This window comes from Schistocerca cancellata, chromosome 4 (assembly GCF_023864275.1).
Source record: "Schistocerca cancellata isolate TAMUIC-IGC-003103 chromosome 4, iqSchCanc2.1, whole genome shotgun sequence".
NCBI lineage: Eukaryota > Metazoa > Arthropoda > Insecta > Orthoptera > Acrididae > Schistocerca > Schistocerca cancellata.
Genome location: NC_064629.1, coordinates 305940529 through 305962622, shown reverse-complemented (window position 1 = coordinate 305962622; position 22094 = coordinate 305940529). Strand labels below are relative to the sequence as shown.

At 39.7% G+C, this 22094-nt stretch overlaps 1 protein-coding gene across 1 annotated transcript in view; it reads left to right on the top strand.

The window, feature by feature from the left end:
* The first annotated feature begins 17407 nt into the window (after positions 1-17407).
* Positions 17408-22094, top strand: part of LOC126183654 (EH domain-containing protein 3-like) — a 37221-nt gene continuing 32534 nt past the window's right edge. The window contains exon 1 of the mRNA XM_049925799.1: positions 17408-18365. Coding sequence (XP_049781756.1) covers positions 17563-18365 — 803 coding nt within the window. The 5' untranslated portion in view covers positions 17408-17562. The remainder of the gene's footprint in view (positions 18366-22094) is intronic.

Sequence of the window (22094 nt, the reverse complement as noted above, 5' to 3'; positions counted from 1 at the left end):
GGAATGGTAGAACGATGGGTTCGATGACGGTTTGGATGTACCGTGCACTATTCAGTGTCCCCTCGACGATCACCAGTGGTGTACGGCCAGTGTAGGAGATCGCTCCCCACACCATGATGCCGGGTGTTGGCCCTGTGTGCCTCGGTCGTATGCAGTCCTGATTGTGGCGCTCACCTGCACGGCGCCAAACACGCATACGACCATCATTGGCACCAAGGCAAAAGCGACTCTCATCGCTGTAGACGACACGTCTCCATTCGTCCCTCCATTCACGCCTGTCGCGACACCACTGGAGGCGGGCTGCACGATGTTGGGGCGTGAGTGGAAGACGGCCTAACGGTGTGCGGGACCGTAGCCCAGCTTCATGGAGACGGTTGCGAATGGTCCTCGCCGATACCCCAGGAGCAACAGTGTCCCTAATTTGCTGGGAAGTGGCGGTGCGGTCCCCTACGGCACTGCGTAGGATCCTACGGTCTTGGCGTGCATCCGTGCGTCGCTGCGGTCCGGTCCCAGGTCGACGGGCACGTGCACCTTCCGCCGACCACTGGCGACAACATCGATGTACTGTGGAGACCTCACGCCCCACGTGTTGAGCAATTCGGCGGTACGTCCACCGGCCTCCTGCATGCCCACTATACGCCCTCGCTCAAAGTCCGTCAACTGCACATACGGTTCACGTCCATGCTGTCGCGGCATGCTACCAGTGTTAAAGACTGCGATGGAGCTCCGTATGCCACGGCAAACAGGCTGACACTGACGGCGGCGGTGCACAAATGCTGCGCAGCTAGCGCCATTCGACGGCCAACACCGCGGTTCCTGGTGTGTCCGCTGTGCCGTGCGTGTGATCATTGCTTGTACAGCCCTCTCGCAGTGTCCAGAGCAAGTATGGTGGGTCTGACACACCGGTGTCTATGTGTTCTTTTTTCCATTTCCAGGAGTGTATTTAAACAGAAATTACGAATGCATTGTTATTGTGAACAGACGACACAGTGTTACTGTGTGGGTGCATTCTTGCTTGTTAGTTGCACGATTGCGTAAATTAGTAGTAACTTTTGTGCTATAGCTACAAAGAGACAGCCTTTTCTGTAGGACAACAATACGTTACACCACAGTACTTTCCTCATCACGGCAATAAGCGTAATAACTAAGATATCTATACGCAAAGCATTTCACTTTTGATTATCATGAGGTAAGTACATTGGCTTCTGCACAACTTAGCTTTCGGAGGAAAATAACTACGACACTACCACAGAGATTATCTTACAACAAGACGCACATTTAGCGCTGCAGGACACGTATTTGAGTGATTAATTTTGTACTTAAATCATTTATTTTTAAAGATATTTGAAGTACAATGATACAAAGGTTTTCCGTAATACATTTCATTCCATTCTTGTAATCTGTAACACCTGAGGGTATAATTACATTAATCCTCAGGGGGGTACACGCTTACTTTGTGTACCATGTGCTTGGCAAGCACAAGGAGCCCTAGCTAATATGATATTTGCTTATACAACGTTACACATCGGTACCATATTCCTCTAAAACAGAATTACACAGCTATCTGATCATTTAACTGAGAGATAAACATTTTTTTTACTACATCAGTGACACATGTTTACGCAATTACACAGTTGGGTAACTTCACACTTATGAAATTATATTCTGTCTGTACTTTGTGAACTGTTCATATTTTTTTGGAACCATTGTGATACTATGAGAGCTTTGAATGATGTATTTGGTAAGGGAGCATGATTTTAAAGTATGTTGGAGGTAGAAGACACTATTGAAATGAGCAGAGAATTTTCTTTAGGTTTTGAAATTATTGCAGAAAGCTACGACGTTTTTGATATTTGACTGAGGTGTTATGATGTTATTATTACGATGACTATGTGTATTATGCTGTTGCGGTATGTTTATGATCAATAAGCTGATGCTATATGAGGAATCTGATTATGCTATGTATTTATTATGATGAAATATTGAAGTTTCGTCGCAAGATTGACGTGTCGACGAATATATATATGTGTAATAAGGTAAGGAGTAATGAATAGTGGTTAGGGACTCTGACTTGTGAAAAAGGATGTTGGAAACCAAGAATCGTACTTTAAGAGTTATGAAATGTGTGTAAATGCGTGAATGTATCACAACGCCGGCGAAAATTCTTTGGACACTGTTATATTCATAAGATTTTGTTTCTACACATTAGCAACGCAAATTCTCGACCCGTGAAATTTTGTATATGAGACTGTCACTGTAGCGGAAACTGCTGTCGTAAATATTTCAGTAAGAAAGGTAAGTGACCTTGACATAATGCGTTTTGGGCGCCCAGCTGAGAGGTAGTCGTCTGACAAAAGAAAGCCATTAGGTGGAGAAAAAAGGGAGGCCATTATCCTCGCTACTGACATTCCTTTGTAGAAAGCACCGCAAATACGACACACTCATTACTTGGAAAGATACTTACATCTGCACACCTGATTATGACAAGCGTCTTTCTCGAGAATTGAGAGAATTTTTACTGCCTTATGAAATGCCATATGGCTAATGAATGATGTTTCATGCTGTCCTTTGTACATATTTGCTCATTTTCTTTAATATCTAGTTACTAGCTGCACTGCAGCATTGGTTAAAATAGAATTTTATAGATGTACTAATATAAATATTTTCTGTCTACAGATCCAGTAAATACTAATTTTGTAATACATTTCCCAAAAAATGGGGGAGCACAAAGACATTTCCCTTCACAGGAACTGCATAAATAATTTTCTTTTCGACTACTTGGTAATTTTTTTGGTAGAGTAAGTTTTTGTGATGCATCACTCTAGTGTTAAGATGTGACATAGGTATTAAACATGGCCATTTTTACTGTAATATTTTTTATGCTTGAGCTATGTCATGTTTAGGTATAATTTGCTGCTGCCACTGTTTGACAGGCATAGTGATACTGAATTTGACTTTGTATTACGCTGTTAAGCCAGTTTTACTCCGCATTTATTTTTCTTATTTGCTGCACACTGGCTCATATTAGTTGTAATGTTGCATTTTCTCTGTTAATTTAGATTTACTGCTGCTGCCAATTTGCATTTTTTTGTCATTGCTGTTAGCATTAATTGTTTTGTGCTGCTGCATTGCCTCGTCCCTTAGATTATTATCTGAGCTCAGTAGATTTAAGTTAGCTTAAGAGGGGGTAGACTATAAGAGAATGAGTTGCGATTAATTGGAAGAAATGCATTGAGAAGTTATACAAAAAAAGTACAGAAAGCAGGTATAGGTAGGATTTTCTTGGAAATAAATAATGAGGTAAGAAATATGTGAACATATAAATACAGAAAGCATGCTTGGATAGGATTTTTTGGTGGAAACAAATGTTGAAATAAGACGAAAAATCTATGGAATGAAGTTTTGGGTTGGACTGCAGTATCAAATATTACACTGAAAACAAACCCTGTCCTTTCCTTTTGTGTTAGCCCACTATGTGTTTGTGTACCCTTGTGTATTTGTTTTCTTCCTGTCTCTGTGTAGTTTCGTAGAATTTTTTCTTCTTTTAATATTAAGCTACATTCACTATGATGGGGAATACTGTTCTCCTCAAATATAATTGGCATTAATAATATGTTATTTACCTTGTAAATATGCTTAGACATTATTTATTCTGTTTTGTTTTAATGCTCATGTGTGAAGTTGATGTTTCAATACTTATTCTGATCTTTTATGTATGTGCTTATGTCATAATTCCTGTAACACTGATGTATATGTTATTTCTATTCTTTTGTAAAGCTTGTACTACAAATGTTATCTGTATTGTTATGTTCTTTAATGATGTATTTTGTACCTTTGTAATTGTATTCTTATGTTATAAAATTGTAATTGACACCAGTTCATCAAATTATTAACTTGTAAGTTACATTTCACTGCACACGTTTCTGTTGGTCATAGTATATGGACAATATGTGAGAAGCAGAGACTGTTAGTGTTTGCACGTGTGTTGATAATTCAGCAAGGGACTGGATAACAGCATTGCTGGTTCTAAGGACAATTCCAAAAACTTTGTGAGTGCACAAGTGGTGATTATGGACTTGCTATATTAACTGCAGGACTCTTCAATGGTGATTGTGCACCTGCACAGTCACAACAGATGGCTGCTGGCCATCTCTACAAGGACTACAGTAGGTCTGCATCTCTGATGACCCACCAATACCACAATCTCTACCAGGACTACAGTGGGCCTGTCCACAATTTCTACAAGGACTGCAGTGGGTCTGCACCTCTGGTGGCCCACCAATACCATACTCTCTACCAGGACTACAGTGGGTCTACTTTGTGATGACCTACCTACCAATATTCTTCAAAACTTCGACTGACTCTGCTGTGGGTTTGCTCTGTTGTGGCCCATTACCTGTCTGCATGTCAAGAGTCAGCACTGTCTTTCCATTGGAAGGACAACACTACTTCTTCAAGACTGCACGGAAATCCACTACTTCTTTGTGCATTGTCTTTTACTGCTCAGACTTTGAAAAAAAAAAACACTGAAATTTTACTGTGATGAACAATCTGGACTGTCTTTATGGACTGTGAGAAAATTTTAGCTTTTGACCAACATTGTATAAATAAGTGTGTGCATTTGATATCTTTGTTATTGTAATTATGAAAAATGTTATCAAATCATTATTGGCCACTGCCCAAAACAATTTATAAAATTTTTTGTGGGGAGCATGGGGCTATGTAAGTAGGCTGTTTATGTTTTCTTTATGTAAGTAGGCTGTTTAGGTTCTTATATTGGTAACGCCGCCGCCACGGTGCACTCTCTGTATGAAAATCACTGGCTGCGCTGTGTGAAGTCTGTGGCTAGTTTGCATTGTTGTCTTCCATTGTAGTGTTTGGCAGCGGCAGCTGGATGTGAACAGCGTGTAGCGTTGCGCAGTTGGAGGTGAGCCGCCAGCAGTGGTGGATGTGGGGAGAGAGATGGCGGAGTTTTGAAATTTGTTATATTGGATATTATGAACTGCTATATATATTATGTCTATTAAGGTAAATACATTGTTTGTTCTCTGTTAAAATCTTTCATTTGCTAACTATCCCTATCAGTAGTTAGTGACTTCCGTAGTTTGAATCTTTTATTTAGCTGGCAGTAGTGGCGCTCGCTGTATTGCAGTAGTTCGAGTAACGAAGATTTTTGGTGAGGTAAGTGATTTGTGAAAGGTACAGGTTAATGTTAGTCAGGGCCATTCCTTTGTAGGGATTTCTGAAAGTCAGATTGCGTTGCGCTAAAACAAAAATATTGTGTGTCAGTTTAAGCACAGTCATGTATAAATGTTCAAAGGGGATGTTTCAATTTAAAATGGGGAATTTCGGTGTAGACACCCTGTATAATCCCTAAGTTGGTTCCTTCAGCTACACGAGGATGAAGAATGAGTAGGAGCAGGAAGAGAAGGAGGAGTAAAAACAATGAATACCACTCCCACCTTTCCACTGCAAGAGAGATTCCACTGGACTGCACTGAGAAGCAATAAACACTGCACACTTAAACCATGTACCATTCCATAGTAGTAGTTGTCAGGATTATATGTCTGAGATCACTCAAACCCAATCATTGTGCCAAGTCTGTAGCCGGACTCAGCGCAAAGGAGAGAACCACCCAGTCATAGAGGATGTCCATAATGACTGGAGTGGTAAGAATTCAGATGTCCAGCGCCAACACTTGTCAGTGATCTGTACTGAATCTTGTCAAATATACAGGTAAACATCGGACAATACTCGTAACACACGACTGCAAAGGCTGTCCAACACATACTGAATATTAGTTCATTATTCACCTGCCCAGAGGTACAGTGATGTCAGCTGGATCCCTGTTCCCTGCCAGACTGGCTTGTGAGGCTCGCACCTTAAGCTAGAAAAGACCATTCCTTCCAGCTACCAGTTACCTCTACCATGCACCCAGACTCAAGGCAGAGCTGCCCTAGGAAACCAGCTTAATATTTATTAGTGTAATTATACACTCCTGGAAATTGAAATAAGAACACCGTGAATTCATTGTCCCAGGAAGAGGAAACTTTATTGACACATTCCTGGGGTCTGATACATCACATGATCACACTGACAGAACCACAGGCACATAGACACAGGCAACAGAGCATGCACAATGTCGGCACTAGTACAGTGTATATCCACCTTTCGCAGCAATGCAGGCTGCTATTCTCCCATGGAGACGATCGTAGAGATGCTGGATGTAGTCCTGTGGAACGGCTTGCCATGCCATTTCCACCTGGCGCCTCAGTTGGACCAGTGTTCGTGCTGGACGTGCAGACCGCATGAGACGACGCTTCATCCAGTCCCAAACATGCTCAATGGGGGACAGATCCGGAGATCTTGCTGGCCAGGGTAGTTGACTTACACCTTCTAGAGCACGTTGGGTGGCACGGGATACATGCGGACGTGCATTGTCCTGTTGGAACAGCAAGTTCCCTTGCCGGTCTAGGAATGGTAGAACGATGGGTTCGATGACGGTTTGGATGTACCGTGCACTATTCAATGTCCCCTCGACGATCACCAGTGGTGTACGGCCAGTGTAGGAGATCGCTCCCCACACCATGATGCCGGGTGTTGGCCCTGTGTGCCTCGGTCGTATGCAGTCCTGATTGTGGCGCTCACCTGCACGGCGCCAAACAAGCATACGACCATCATTGGCACCAAGGCAGAAGCGACTCTCATCACTGAAGACGACACGTCTCCATTCGTCCCTCCATTCACGCCTGTCGCGACACCACTGGAGGCGGGCTGCACGATGTTGGGGCGTGAGCGGAGACTGCCTAACGGTGTGCGGGACCGTAGCCCAGCTTCATGGAGACGGTTGCGAATGGTCCTCGCCGATACCCCAGGAGCAACAGTGTCCCTAATTTGCTGGGAAGTAGCGGTGCGGTCCCCTACGGCACTGCGTAGTATCCTACGGTCTTGGCGTGCATCCGTGCGTCGCTGCGGTCCGGTCCCAGGTCGACGGGCATGTGCACCTTCCGCCGACCACTGGCGACAACATCGATGTACTGATAGTGACCATAGGCTGGTAAGAGCGGAAATAAAAATAAATACTCAACAAAAAGGAAGATCGCTAATATCACAGAAAAAAGAAATTATAGGTATGGATAAATTGAACGAAGGGAAAAAGGATTTTCAGTATGTCCTTCGAGTGAGATTAGAAGAGTCAACAGAAGAAAACCTAGCTGAAACGATAATGGAAACTGCAAAACAAATAGGTGGACTGACAATAATTACTAAACAACCAGGAAAGTTAAGGCGGGAAACCAAAGCTTTACTGGTAAAAAGACGAGAAATGAAAATTAAAACTTCTTGTGACAAGGTAGAATATTCAAAACAAAACTGTGTAAGTGTATAAGGAAGAATATGAAAGCTGACATACAAAAATACAATGAAAACACCATAAAATTAGCGTTAGAGAATAAAAGGAGCTGCACAAACAAAATCTTGTGATTGGTAAAAACGAAATCATAGCAATTGACATTGATAATGGGCGCATAACAGAAAAGGAAGAAATTCTAAAGCATGTAAAGAATTTCTATAGTAAATTATAGGAAATAACACATGAACCACTAGGAAAACCTTACGCAGATGATGATGAAGTCCCCAAAATCCTCACCGAAGAAATACGAAAAGCTATAAACGAGACGCAGAATGGCAAAGCAGGGGGTCATGATGGTCTGACAATTGACATACTGAAGCTTACAGGGGAGGAAACCGAAAAACATCTGGTTAAAGTCCTTACTTCGTGTATACAGAATGGCAGCATCCCAACCTGCTGGAACAAAGCAAACATAATCTTACTACATAAGAAGGGAAGTATTCATGATCTGAGGAACTTCCGCCCCATTACCTTACTTTCTGTTATATATAAAGTGTTCACTAAAGTCCTGATAAGTCTCATTAAAATGGTATTGGAGACTGCACAGCCCACAGAACAGTGGTTTCATTACAATTAACCATATAAACACACTGCGTGGGGTAATCAGTCGAGCCAATGAGAATGAAATGCCACTATACATAGCCTTCACTGACTTCGAAAAAGCCTGTGATCCTGTCAGCCACATTGCAGTCATACAAGCACTGGCCGAGCAAGGAGTGGAAACAAAATATATAAACATATTATGCAACATTTATGACACGTCTGTAGCATCTATCAACATAGGAAAAAAACAAATGCGAATTTCCCATTGGAAAAGGAGTACAGCAGGGCGATCCTATATCCCCGAAGGATCAGGAACAATTTGCTTTTCTTCATTTTTAACTTTTGTTTCGTCTGTGTTTACTTCTTTTACAACAGCTGCAGTGCCAGAAATATCATCCGTACCACGTGAACTCGAAGTCGAACCAGCAACATTTTTTACGATAAAGTTATCTACTCTTCGAAGTGTTTTTAGAACATTGGCTTCTCGTTCTCGCCGTTCCTTCGATCATTTCAGAAATTCCGCCCTATTTAATTTTGTACGTTTTATGTTTTCGCTGCTATTCATGTTAAGTCACTTACAAAATTGTCAACCAACAGTCAAAACCAAAGAAAAAAATTTGTAAAAGGAAAGAAAGGAAGACTATATCCAGTTCCAATCGTACTACATCACACATGAGCACAGAGCTTTTTACTTTAAACAAGGCACACGAACGCAAAGATTTTTCCTTTAAACACGGAGCGGTGAACTGACCAACTCGGATTACTCGACATATCTGCGCTCTTACAATGCAGAATAATTTAATTTCATTGTCACCTGTTTCTCTGTTGGCAGTGAACAGCAGAAGCACACATGCCAGCTGGAATTCGTCTCATAAAGGAAGCAGGACAGTCCCTTTTTTGGCTTCTGTTTCCCGCGTCGCCGAAATTTTAGCTGGGACGCAAATATGTTCTGAATATTCTTGACACTGTCTTTGTAATTTAAAAAGCAAATAATTTTTCCAATTTCTTGTTGTGAAGTGTGCTGGATCGACTCTTATCCCACTTGTTCTTATAACGTTTTAGCGGTTTCTGTGGGCAGAGAAGACAGACTACAAAGTTTAAGTAGGCTTGTTGGCAGTTGTGAAGTGTTGTCATTTGTGTGAACACTGCTGTTATGTCTACACGCAAATGCCCCTTTTGTTCCAACATAAAACAAAAATAACCTTTCCTCGAAGAAAAAAAGCTTAGTTAAGAAGTTTAAGTTAAGAAGTTTAATATAAAATTTGCAATAGCACCTACTATTCGATTGCACAGAGTGGGAACTTTGATATCGTGCAGGCTGCAGCACAATAAATGAGACAAACGAAAGTTGGTTTCTTCTTCTTTTTTCACAAAAAAGTACCTATCTAAATAAATAAATAAACTTTTTAAACTGTTGTGAAGTGTTTTTCACCTATTGTTAGATATTCTGCTTATGTTCTTTTCGTATAAACATGTGTTTAAAAATGTAAAACATTCCCAGTATCAACATGTTTTGTTAAATGGGTGTCATTAAATCAAAGCTCAGATACTGAAGACCACAGAGCTTTCACATTAATCACAGTAATGGAGTGTTGACTTGACACTTCCCCAAAATGTCTGCAAGAAATTTAAGTAAATTCAGATTTTAAATACTGAGGCCCACATATGTAGTAGTGTTTAAGAAACTGCTCATTAGTTTGCTACAGCTTTTCGGGGGTCTCGGTATTTTCACTGGGAAAATATGGTAGGGTTAAGTAGAAGCTGACACCATTCGCGGAATAATAATGTTTCAAACAGTGTATTGTAGGTTGCCATACTAACAGCTTACTTCAAAATATTTTGAACAGTCATGAAGATGATACCAGACAGAAATCCAACGTTAAATTTCCATTCAGTCACCAAGTAAACTATGTATATTACCAAGCTTGTATTGTCGAATTTCGTTTTTAAGGCTTATTTAAACTAGCAAGTTGTTTAACAATATTAAAAATTTTTGTCGTTTGTAAGCGCAGTTATTTTAAAACGTAAAAGTTTAAAATGAGTACAGAGCAAAAAATGCCACCCCCCCTTAAGATGCCTCCCATAGGCCCATGCCTGTTGGGCCTGTATGTAAATCTGTCACTGCTCCTGGGTTCCACTGTGCACTACCGGTTATGAGTTTTGGCATGGTGATTGAACAGAAAGTCTAGCCCTAAGATTTCACAGTACCCTTCACCCACATTATGTACAACTTCCACACATTCATTAAACTGCTCCGCTCCAACCTGAAAACTCAATACTGCTGAGCCTAGTGATCTCACATCACTATCCCCTACTCCTCGAAACGTCTAGCTTAGTGGGTTTAATTGTTTCCTACCTATGAGCTCCAGATTTGCCACCATCACATGTTCCCAATGAATAACAAAAATTCTGTTTCTTACCCCTTACAACTTCCTACCACATCACACTCCATATGTCTTTGTAGCACTGAAATTTACTCAGAACACCACCTGCTGGATTTGAAGTTCACATTTGCGTTTAACGTCCGAGTATTTTGCGTTGTCCATTCTGTCACTTGCTTCTACAATCAGTCTGCCAGTGCCCAACCACAACATTCTTCTCACATTGTAGTTGGTGACACTGCCCCTGTAAGTGACCCAAACATCCACACCAATGTCCTGTATATTCAATGAATATTTTTCTCCAGTAGGGGAAGCTATCAATGACAAACATGATAACCTGCAGTATAATTTCAAAGGCAATCCATCTGAGCATAGCATGTATCTAGCCCTCACAAATTGCAAAGGAATAATTAACATCATTAACTCTCTCAAATCTTCCAGTTCTGCAGGGCATGATGGCCTCAGTATTAATGTATTAAAAGTGTGCAGACAAAATTGTACCTCTGTCTGTAGCAGTAAAAAATATAATAGAATCAGGCACCTTTCCAGATAAACTAAAAATAGCGCAGGTAAGCCCAACCTTTAAAAAAGGAGACAAACTCAAAACTCAAAACTACAGACCAGTCTGAGTATTTCCTGTCTTTCCCAAAATAGTTGAAAAATTCATATACAACAGAATAATAAACATTCTCCAGATGCACAACCTAAAGTTTGAAAATCAAAATAGATTCTTAAAATGTAAATCAACTACTACAGCAGCTGTTCAGTTAATTGAAGACATAATAAGTGGCATTGAGAACAAGCAACATGTTGCAGATATATATCTAAACCTTGAGAAAGCTTTTGACTGTGTGAACGCCATAATCCTATTAGAAAAGCTATGGAACATTAGTATCAGAGCCGGCCACTGTAGCCAAGCAGTTCTAGGCGATTCAGTCTGGAACCACGCTACTGCTATGGTCGCAGGTTCGAATCCTGCCTCGGGCATGGATGTGTGTGATGTCCTTAGGTTTGTTAGGTTTAAGTAGTTCTTAGCTGTAATGGACTGATGACCTCAGATGTTAAGTCCCATAGTGCTCAGAGCCATTAGCATCAGAGGCACTGCTCATTACCTAATAAAATCTTGCATGAGTAACCAAAAACAGTTTGTACTGCTTACAACTGAAAGTGGTATTCATAAAGCCAAAATCAGTAACATAAAATATGGAGTGCTGGAGGTCTCAGTACTGGATCATCTTCTGTTTTTTATTTATGTAAATGGCATGATATATTCCACTCAAGAGTTTCAAAATAATTATGTCTGAAGATGATACATTCATTGTCTGCAAAAAGGGATCATTTAACGAACTAGAGACCCACTGTAAAAATGTGAAAAATGAAATTGTCCAGTACTTTAATGAAAGCCACTTAAATGTAAGCAGTAGTAAACATGCCTCATGGACTTTAAAAACAGTAGTTTTAATGATGAAATTAAACTTACTTAGGTAATGAATAGGTAAAAAAAGAGTTTATTCTAAAATTCCTCGGTTTAACAATTCAAAGCAATCTAAAATGGGACACACATGTTAACACTCTAGGAAGTAAGTGGTCTAAGAATATATTTGCATTTAATATGATTAGCAAGTTCTGCAAAGACATTGTTGTCCTAAAGACTGCATACCATGCTCTATTTTCCTCTCACCTGAATTATGCAATAGAAATTTGGGTAGCAACAACCAAAGCAAATCTAAATAAGCTATTGCTACTTCAAAAAAGTGCTATAAAAATCATCTGTGGAGCAAAATATAAGGAATCATGCTGTGGCTTGTTTCCAAAAACTAGTGTATTAACTATAGTAAACATGTACATTCTAAATGCCACATTACTTGTTAAAAGACTGCAGCCCAACATTTGCTGCAATTTTTGTCAGCACAATACCAGAAATAAACAAAAATTTTACATCAGCAACCACAGAACACTACTCTATGAAAAGGGTCCACAATATGCAGTTTTAAATTTAACCAATGCACTGCCCAGTAAAGTTATGACCCTACCCACAATGAAGCTTCAATTTCATCTAAAGAAATTCCTGTTACAAAATACATTTTACACATTAGAAGAATATCATACTTACATGCAGAACAGGAAGTGCTTCGAAAAACCATGTAAATAGTGCTAAGCAAACCATTTATTTTATGGTACTCGTGTAAACCTGTTGAATTTTCACTCACTCCTTCCCCAATGTTCGCAATTTCACTCTCAAAAGCTATCAGTTGATTTTGTGCGTAAGTTGGGCCAATATCCCTTTTTTGTTGCTGGTTATACAAAATATCCACATGGATCATGATTTTATGAGAAAATGAAAGCCAAAAAATAAACCTTTCATCCTTCAAAATTGTTACAAAGCCACAGGCTTGCAGGAACGTGCTCTCATTACACAGTTTTTCCCCCTGGCTCATATTATTCATGCACGTGATAATATCTTCCCTATATTCGAAAACGGTATTCACGCTCCTTGACTAAAAATTCCAATGAGTCGGCACTGAACGTGGCAGTCGTTTTCGTACTATTTCGCCGAGAACTGCTGTTCTTTGAGGAGATGCTGAAAAGAAGCTGCAACGTCCCTGAAGTTTAGTACAGAATATTCACACATTTTTATTAATAGAAGCAGCTTTAAGGATAATGAGATTCAACTGGTGGGCATAACAATGAACGTATGAAGCATTGGGAAACTTTTCCTTAACAAGAGCCAACACCCCACGTGACGAACCACTCGTGACTGCTGCACCATCATATGTTTGTGCTATTAGCTTATGTGGACAATTCCCCAAATGATTATTTATCTGTTTGATGATGGACATTGCCAAAAACTGGGCATCGTGCTCTTCTGGTGCTGTGAAGTGCCAAAACCTTTCAACTGGTATTCCATTAATGATGTTCCTATATACTATAACCATCTGGAAACCACAGGCTACATCACAGCTTTCGTCAGCTATTATGGCCAAAAACTCAGCACCCTTAATTTCCTTTCTAATTTCCTCTTGGCAGACTTGAAGCATGCACTGGAGGAGTTCATTCTGGATGGCTTTTGAGGTTCCTTTGGAAACTGTCGCTTTCTCTAAATGCGATTTTAATACAGAGTCTAATTCTGCACTAAATCTAATCAAGGAACAAAGAACATCACGATTGGAAGGTGATTGCGTCTCATCATGTCCTGTAAGGGCAAGTTCCAACGCGCCACAGAAATGAATACAGTTAATAATTAGATTCAATATGTACCTATTATCGGTAACTTTTTGGTTGTGTAATGCCACAGACCTTCTGTACGCAATGTCTAATTGGGTAGCTATATATACATTGCCTAGACTTGCCATATTCAAAACGTTATTTACATGGACTGAAGAAAGTTCATGTTTTCTAATTTTGTTACGGAGGTGTTGAATGTCACAGACTCCATGTTTAGACTATGTAAGATCTCTGCCAAATAATAAACAAGGAAAACAACATAAGGCATTTTTCATGTCACAACCACACAGCTATTCATGCTTCTTGAACAATACAGAGTTAAATTTCCTATTGAATTGGCGAGTTTTCGTTTTAACGGTCTGCGAAATTGTTAAAGCAGGAGTCGTCCTACCTAGCCTCTTGATTTCTAATTTTTCTTCAAACTTCTGTGAACTGAAGGGTTCAGAGAGCAATCAAATTACTTGATTCATTATTTTACGTATTCCCTTGTCACTTGAGCCTCAAAATATACTGTAGCAAACGCTAAAATAACTAACACAACGCACGGTAAATGTTCTCTCGCAGCTACACCTGAACTGGCAAGGTGGCGCGAGAATCCCGCTTTGTTGGAGGATCCGATAGTTCCGTTCTTCTTCCAAAGAGTTCAGGCCCTCTTCCTGCGGCTGTCAGGGTACCCCAGGCGAAGTGTTTATACACACAAGGCCCACATGCGAGTACAATGTTGCCAAGCGTTGCCCCTGCACCCCGCACACCCCCTTAGACACCAAGGTCCGCGTTTGCAGCCGCAGTGCAACCCGCTGCCGCTGTCAGCACATTCCATCCAACTCCGCTGCGTTCGGCATTTGGAGCCTGGGCATTTCAAAAGAGATAAACGGCGCGCTATTTCTCTACTAGTATAGAACGCTCAGAAGGCAAACACAGTTGCACAAAATTATTCCTTGGGGGTGGCGCAAACCTGCAAACCTATAGAGGAGCTGCCCCTGATTTTTAGACATCTGTATTGCCTTTCACCTGTTTAATTTGCTGCATTTTCATATTTTGTCTTTTCATTAGTTAAATTCAGCATCTCCTAAGTTAACCAAGAATCTCCAGTAGGTCTTGTTTTTTTTGTTATGTGACCTGCTGCCTTCCCTATTTCATCTCTCAAAGCCTCCTATTCTTCTTTTACTGTATTCCTTTCCTGTGTCTCAGTCCAACACTGTTTAATACTCCCTCTGAAATTCTCAACAACCTCTGGTTGCTTCAGTTTATCCAGGTCTCATTTCCTTTATTTACTACCTTTTTTTACAAATTTCTTCGGTTTTAATCTGCAGTTCATAACCAATAAATTATTGTCAGAGTCCAGACCTGCCACTGGAAATGTCTGACAGATGAAAATCTGTTGCGAAATCTCTGACTTACCGTTATATACTCAATATGAAATCTTTCAGTGTCCCCAAGTCGCTTCCACATATACAATCGTCTTTCATAATACTTAAACCAAGTGTTAGTGAGGATTAAATTACGCTCTGTACCAAATTCTATCGGCTGCCTTCCTTTCATTTCTTTCCCCCAGCCAGTGTACTCCTTCTTCCATGTTTTTCCTTCCCTTCCTCTTCTTGTTATCGTATTCCAGTCATCCATCACAATTAAATTTTCGTCTGCTTTAACTGTCCAAAAAAATTTCCTTTACCTCGTTACATATTCTTTCAGTCTCTGCATCATCTACAGAACTAGTTGGCATATGAACTTGTGCTACTATGTTGGGTGGGGCTTCATGTCTATCTGGGCTATGATAATGCTTTCACTATACTGTTCACAGTAGAGTCCCCACATTCCTTTTTTCTTATTGATTGCACCTGACATGTTATACCATATTACACTAAATATTATACTTTATATTATACCTTTCCACTATATTTAAACTTTTAATAAGTGTGACAACAAGATGAGTGATTTTCAGACCACAGTGTAGTGATAATGAATCTCTGGAAGAAAAGAAAAGTGTGATTGACTTATTTCACTGTTTTCAAATTATGCAATTAGTAGCAAGGTCATGAATGAGGATGCATTAAAACTTACGTTGTCTGCTACTCAGTGGCAGTTAGTAACACAAAAAATCATCTACTGCTTGTTACACACCCTCAGAACCAAAGTGGATTAGAATTAGCAGCTAACAAGGAAGGAAAACTGTATATGTAAGTCAACAGAAAAACAAAGTATGATCAAAGAACTGAGTGTATAAAAAAATTGAACATTTTTGCAGATGTTGAATAATTATGTTTAAGCAGTAAAAGATACTGGCGCCAAGTATTGCTTTACTTCAGTTATCCAGTCAGTCCTCAGCTTAGATTTTATAAATGAAAGTTTTGATGGTCATTATGTTGTTCTGGGACAAAATAAAACCGAAAATACTAAATTTAAAACATTGATGTGGTTCACCAAAATCTTAGGACATGTTCAAAGTGAATACTACTTATGTTAGAAAATAACTGAAGTATTTCCAATACTCAGAAAACGTAATATTAAAATGTAAAAATCATGAAAACATTGCCAGTGGAATGCGAATGTGTAGGACGTTGCCAAATGCAGACCCAGTACTGCAATATATAGCTGTGTTGTTGTGATCATTACTTATTCATTAGTGTACGGTATATTGGCATATTAGAGCAAATTCTAAAGACATTCTAGTCCAAAATTACTAAAAAACAAACAGACATTACTTTTACTTCTTGAAGCCATGCTGGCAACACGATAATCAACTATCTTCAAGCAGACACTGCCACCTACTGGGAATATGCAGAAACAAAAAGAAGTGATTCACAGAAAGCATATGGCGTTACATGTATGCTATAATCAGGCACAGTGAGCTTAATTTAAGCCTAAGTTCGACAAAAATAAAAGCTGCATATAACATATATGCTACATAAGGCTTAGATATCTTACAAAAGAAGGCACTTAGATTTATGGGAAATAAATGTGCCAGGGAGTTCTGCAGAAATTTGTTTAAAGAATTTAAAATACTAACTGTTCATAACCTGTATGTACTGAAGACAGTCATTATGGCAGTAAACAGTAACAAAACACCTAATAAAGAAATACACGATCACAGCACTAGAGGTAGAGAGAGACCCCACAACATTTCTCATAGAACAACACTTTATGAGAAAAGCCCTCACTATGCAGGCATAAGACTACTGAATTGCTTCCATCCTAATGTCTCCAAATTGCCCATTAAAAAACTAAAAAAGAAATTAAAATTAGGGCTTCTAAACAATCCTGTATATTCAATAGATGAGTTCCTAGAATTAGTACACTCGTATGATGGAAGACCATCTGTCTAAAAATATATGTAATCTTAGATCTTAAACTGTGTCACAGACTGTAGATTCCTTAATCTAAGTATTGCAATAACAAATTGTTCTTATGTATAGTCCATATATGTAACATTGTTCTCTCAACCAAATTTAGGAAAAGTTGTGTAGATAAAAATGCCAGGCAATAGTAGGTAACTCTAGTAAGTAAGGCTCTGACTTATCCAGAACAATGGAACAAAAAAAACTTTTTTGTAATCAGTTGATTTTGGATCAAAATAAATAAATAAATAAATTCACCCGAAAACTTATCCATATTTGTAATTCATTTATACAAGTAAACAAATTCGTTTGTCTGTTCCCAAGTGGTTCATTTTTATTGTTACATCTGTCACGTAATCGGTAAATTATGTATCGATACCGATTGTGGAACGTAGAACCACAACTGTCTAAGCAAATTGTATTTGTCTTTAAGCTGGTCCGAAATTTGTTTATTAAAGTCTTTGAATCTTCTGTCACTGACAGAGATCGATCGATATGTGTGTATATCGACATCTATTGAATCGTCAACACATTATGAGAGGAACGCCCAGTCCAGTCGTAACTGTGAAGAAAGTTGTGAATCTGAGGTGGAGCTTAGTTGCGCTTGCGCAGTGGTTGCAGTGTGTTGAGTGCCAAGTGAGGGAAACAGGCTCCTAGAAATCTAAAAATGTTTAGTTGGTTGAGCAGAGATGAAAACAAGAAGGGACCAGAACTGTTTGAAAGTGTTGTGGAAGGTCTTAAAAAAATATACAAAACAAAGTTATTGCCACTAGAAGAATTCTACGATTTTCATGAGTTCCATTCGCCGAAATTAGAAGATCCAGATTTTGATGCGAAGCCCATGATTTTATTGGTGGGCCAGTATTCTACCGGTAAGACAACATTTATTCGATATTTATTGGAACAGGATTTTCCAGGTATTCGGATAGGCCCTGAACCAACAACTGACAGGTTTATAGCTGTCATGTATGGTGATAATGACGGAGTCATACCTGGAAACGCATTAGTTGTCGACCCGAAGAAACAGTTTAAACCTCTAACAAAATTTGGAAATATGTTCCTAAACCGGTTCCAGTGTTCACTGGTAAATACGCCTGTGCTTAAAGGAATATCCATTGTTGACACGCCAGGAATATTATCCGGTGAGAAACAACGTGTGGATAGGGGCTACGATTTTACTGGCGTGTTAGAATGGTTTGCAGAAAGAGTTGACAGAATCATATTGTTGTTTGATGCCCATAAGCTTGATATATCTGATGAATTCAGAAGATCGATTGAAGCCCTTAGAGGACATGACGATAAAATTCGTATCGTTCTTAATAAGGCAGACATGATAGATCATCAACAGCTTATGAGAGTTTATGGAGCGTTAATGTGGTCTTTAGGTAAAGTACTCCAAACACCGGAAGTAGCAAGAGTCTATATCGGATCTTTCTGGGATCAGCCATTGCGGTACGACGTAAATAGAAGGTAAGTTAGTTATGTTGTGCTTTTGTTTTGCTATTGATAAGATGCTTTCACAATCGTATTTGTGTGGGCTCTGGAGCCACGCCCCCCCCCCCCGCCCCCTCATAGCTCTACAATGACCACAGTTTATTTGCGTGAATATTTCATATTGTATATTGCCTTTCACTCTTCTCCCTACCCCCTCCAGACAGATTAACGGAAGTATTTGATACCATTTTACCAGCACCCAAACAAAATTGCACATGTTAACGTTACCTAGGTGTCATGCTGTACTGAAGATTAGTGCCTCATGAGAGATAATATTTCTTATTCACATTAGTTGGCTTCACCAACTCACAACCAAATTGTCAACTTCCAACTTAATCTCCACATCAGGCTGTGCTACATATCAGTCTGTCAGCATATCCTACATTCCAAAAAGTAAAACGGGTGTGAATTAAATATTGTAAGTGTTTTGTTTTATTACTATGTGCCCGCACCACTTCATCATTGTTAGCGTACGAAACTGACATAAGGTATCGGATTCGGTTGACCTCTCCAAACTAAAGTCTTCAAAAAAGACTTCCCTACCCCTACATCTAGTGGAATCATAGACGTTTACTACATAACTCTTACGGAATAACGCAGAATCTTCAGTGGTTGACATGTCTTACTTGTAATAGCAACAAAATATCATATTTGTTGTGGTGAAATCAGCTGATAGTAGTTTTCATCAGTAGGCTATGTGTGCAAGTAAGAACTTGAGAACTACTTACTGTATTTATTATTTCTTGTTCATATACTGTTATAGGAGGTGAGATATTTATGACTGTACAAAATTAGATGAACTGGGTTGCTTTGGATTTGAAAGCTAGCCCCGAACAGTCAGTAATTTTCATGAAAAGCACTGTTAACTGTTTTCTCTGTAGATGTTTTTTTCTCAGCTTCACTGCAATGCTTATTGAAAAGCTACCACCAAAGTATCTTATCTCTGGATGTCACAGCTAAAGATACTTTCATACATTTACTATCTTCTTCCACTATCTTGCAATGTGACAACTGCTGGTACATATGAGTGTCATGCAGCTAGATGCTGAGACTTAGTTCCGTTTTGTAAGAAAGGAGGTGAAGGTGGAATGATTATATGGTCCTCATAAGTAAACATGGGCGTACCCAGCAAGCGGGGGGGGGGGGGGGGTGTGTGTCAGCTGCCACCCCCCCCCCCCCCCCCAAGAAGATATTCGCAGTTTGACACTAGTTTACTGTTTTATTTAATAAGAAATGCTGCATGTTTTCTCGGATTGTACAAGTGCATTCTTCTATTTAAAATGTTTATTAAAAGCAGTTTTTCACTGGTTTACTGTTTTATTCAATAAGAAGTGCTGTATGTTGTCTCGAGTCCTTGTTTCCTGAGACTAGTATGACCTCCCCCCCCGCCCCAGTTCAGATCCTGGGTACACCCTTGTAAGTAAAGGAAAGGAAGGTGATTTAAAACAATCAGCAGTGGTATAGACTGAAAAGTGGTACAAGAACAAACCAAAAGCTAGAAGGAAAAACAGTAGTGAAAAGGCCAGAGGAAAATATTTACAATTTGAGTTTCATTTTTACTTCCTCATTTCCATTTCCATTTAGGCTTCTTGCGGTGGCATCCTTGTGTAAAATCCTCTCTGCGTACATACTGTCAGTCTAAGATCTTTATTTAAATGAGTGCAGTTTCCCCATCCAGCTTCAAAGTGTTTTGTCATTAGCATTTTGTTATACAAAGCACAGACAATTTCAGGCTATGGTCATCTGGTATCTGAATTAGAACACCTTAAGAACGTTTTCAAAGAAACCAGATTATAACTTCTTTCAGTGCTAAACTTGGGCACAAACCCACCCAGACAATAGAAGAATGTAAATCTACAGCACATTTTCGATTTGTTTAGTGACCTGTAGCAATAGCTTATATTAGGTCAATATGGATTAGACTAGTATTCCAACCTCCACAGAAATTGAGAGCTTGCTGTAGCCAGTAAAAACAGCCTTGATCTGAGAGTACCTTATGTTTACAATATGCCATGTGAATGTGGCAAAAATTAATGCATGTAAACAGTCCTTACTGTAACAGTGTGTTGTGCTGAACATAGATGACATCTCTAGTGCAGAAATATTGGAAACTTGGTGACAGCAGAATACAGCCTTACAGAAGTGCAGAAGGCCAGCTTTAAGAATACTAAGACCCCCTCTCACTCATAGGCTTCCTGGCACTCAGTAGTAAAAGCACCAGTAGAACTTCGTATATACACCAACATTTTAACAACCCATGGTTATAATTTTGGTGGTGATTGGAGGTGAGAGCTTAAGTCAGGGCATCTTCAAATAAATAAGACCAAAAATGTAATTTTTAATGGAATAGGTGCCGCTGGAGGGTGGTTTACACTCCCCTTCCACCTCCGAGCCGTGGCGTGGAGGCAACAACTAGGCTTACTACCAAATTGCCGCACCCTGCATTTGATCATTCAAATTCCTCCCTCCAGGTGACTTCACCCTGGCAATACAAATTAGAATACGTAGTGATGTCACCTGACCAGTGACAAGTTTGGAAACTACCATAAAGGGGGCATACTTTGTCCCTGACAGTCATCCCCTGACTAAGAAGATTATGATTATTTTTGAATGCTTTAGTTTTAATCCAGATTTGACTAGGCTGTACGCCAAGAAGATAGTATAAAAACTTTCTCAGTGTTAATTGTATTCCATTTTCAGTACCTAGATTGCAATACATACCTAAAATAGTAAAATCTTTAAAATGAAAATTGAAGTAAGATATTGAATCAAAAAGTGTGTGTCCATTTTCAGCCATGACAGTACATATAAAAAGCAATCAAAATACAGGCAGTATTCACCACCACCATTGCTGGGTTTTTTAGTGTGGTGGTGTATACAGTGGTTTCATATCACCATTGGAAATGATCAGAAACATTTCAGTGGATTAAACTTGGGATAACCACTGAGAGTCATGGCTGAACTACGTGGTGCAGGCTTAATAATTTCATGTGTGTGTGACTGGCAGGTCAACAGTGTTGTGTGCCTGACTGTGTCATGGAGGAGAAATGCAATCTCCTGGGGAATTGTCAGCATTGATAGTGACACTGTGTTATGAAACAAGGCAGGAGTGGTGATTGTTAATCGAAGGTCATAAGAATAAAATTACACGTGTAATGGCATTTGATGGGTTTTCCTTGTGGCGAGTGAATAGAGACTACTGCAGTGAAATCTGGTTGCCATGATGTCATTTCTGGCAACAATACTATACAAGAACATTTTACTCTCCTTGGTGGAAGCAGCAAATGTTGCCTTGATGTCACTATACTTCTGGCTGTATGTGCACGTCATCAAGGTTGAGAATACCGGCTTCATTCATGGAGTTTGAATGAAGCTCACAATGTGCAGTATTGCCCCGAGAACAGATAGTGGTTCTTAGTTGAGTGAAAGGCTTGAACCAGAGACTCCAAAGCTTCTGTAAAAAGCCAGGCTATGACTTCTTAGACTTGTGCCATACGGTTGAGAGTTGTAGAGGCCCTGCAAGTGGGTTAGGTGTGCACCATACATCAGAGGCATCTACTCAGGTAGCTGCTTGTGTGTGGGATCCATACAAGGCTTTTTAGATTAGGGCAGTCTCCATCCAGTCCAGATGACGATGTCTATAGGAGACCCAGAAGTATAAACATAAGACCCAAAGAAATGCTCCCCACTTGTGGAAGTTTTAAA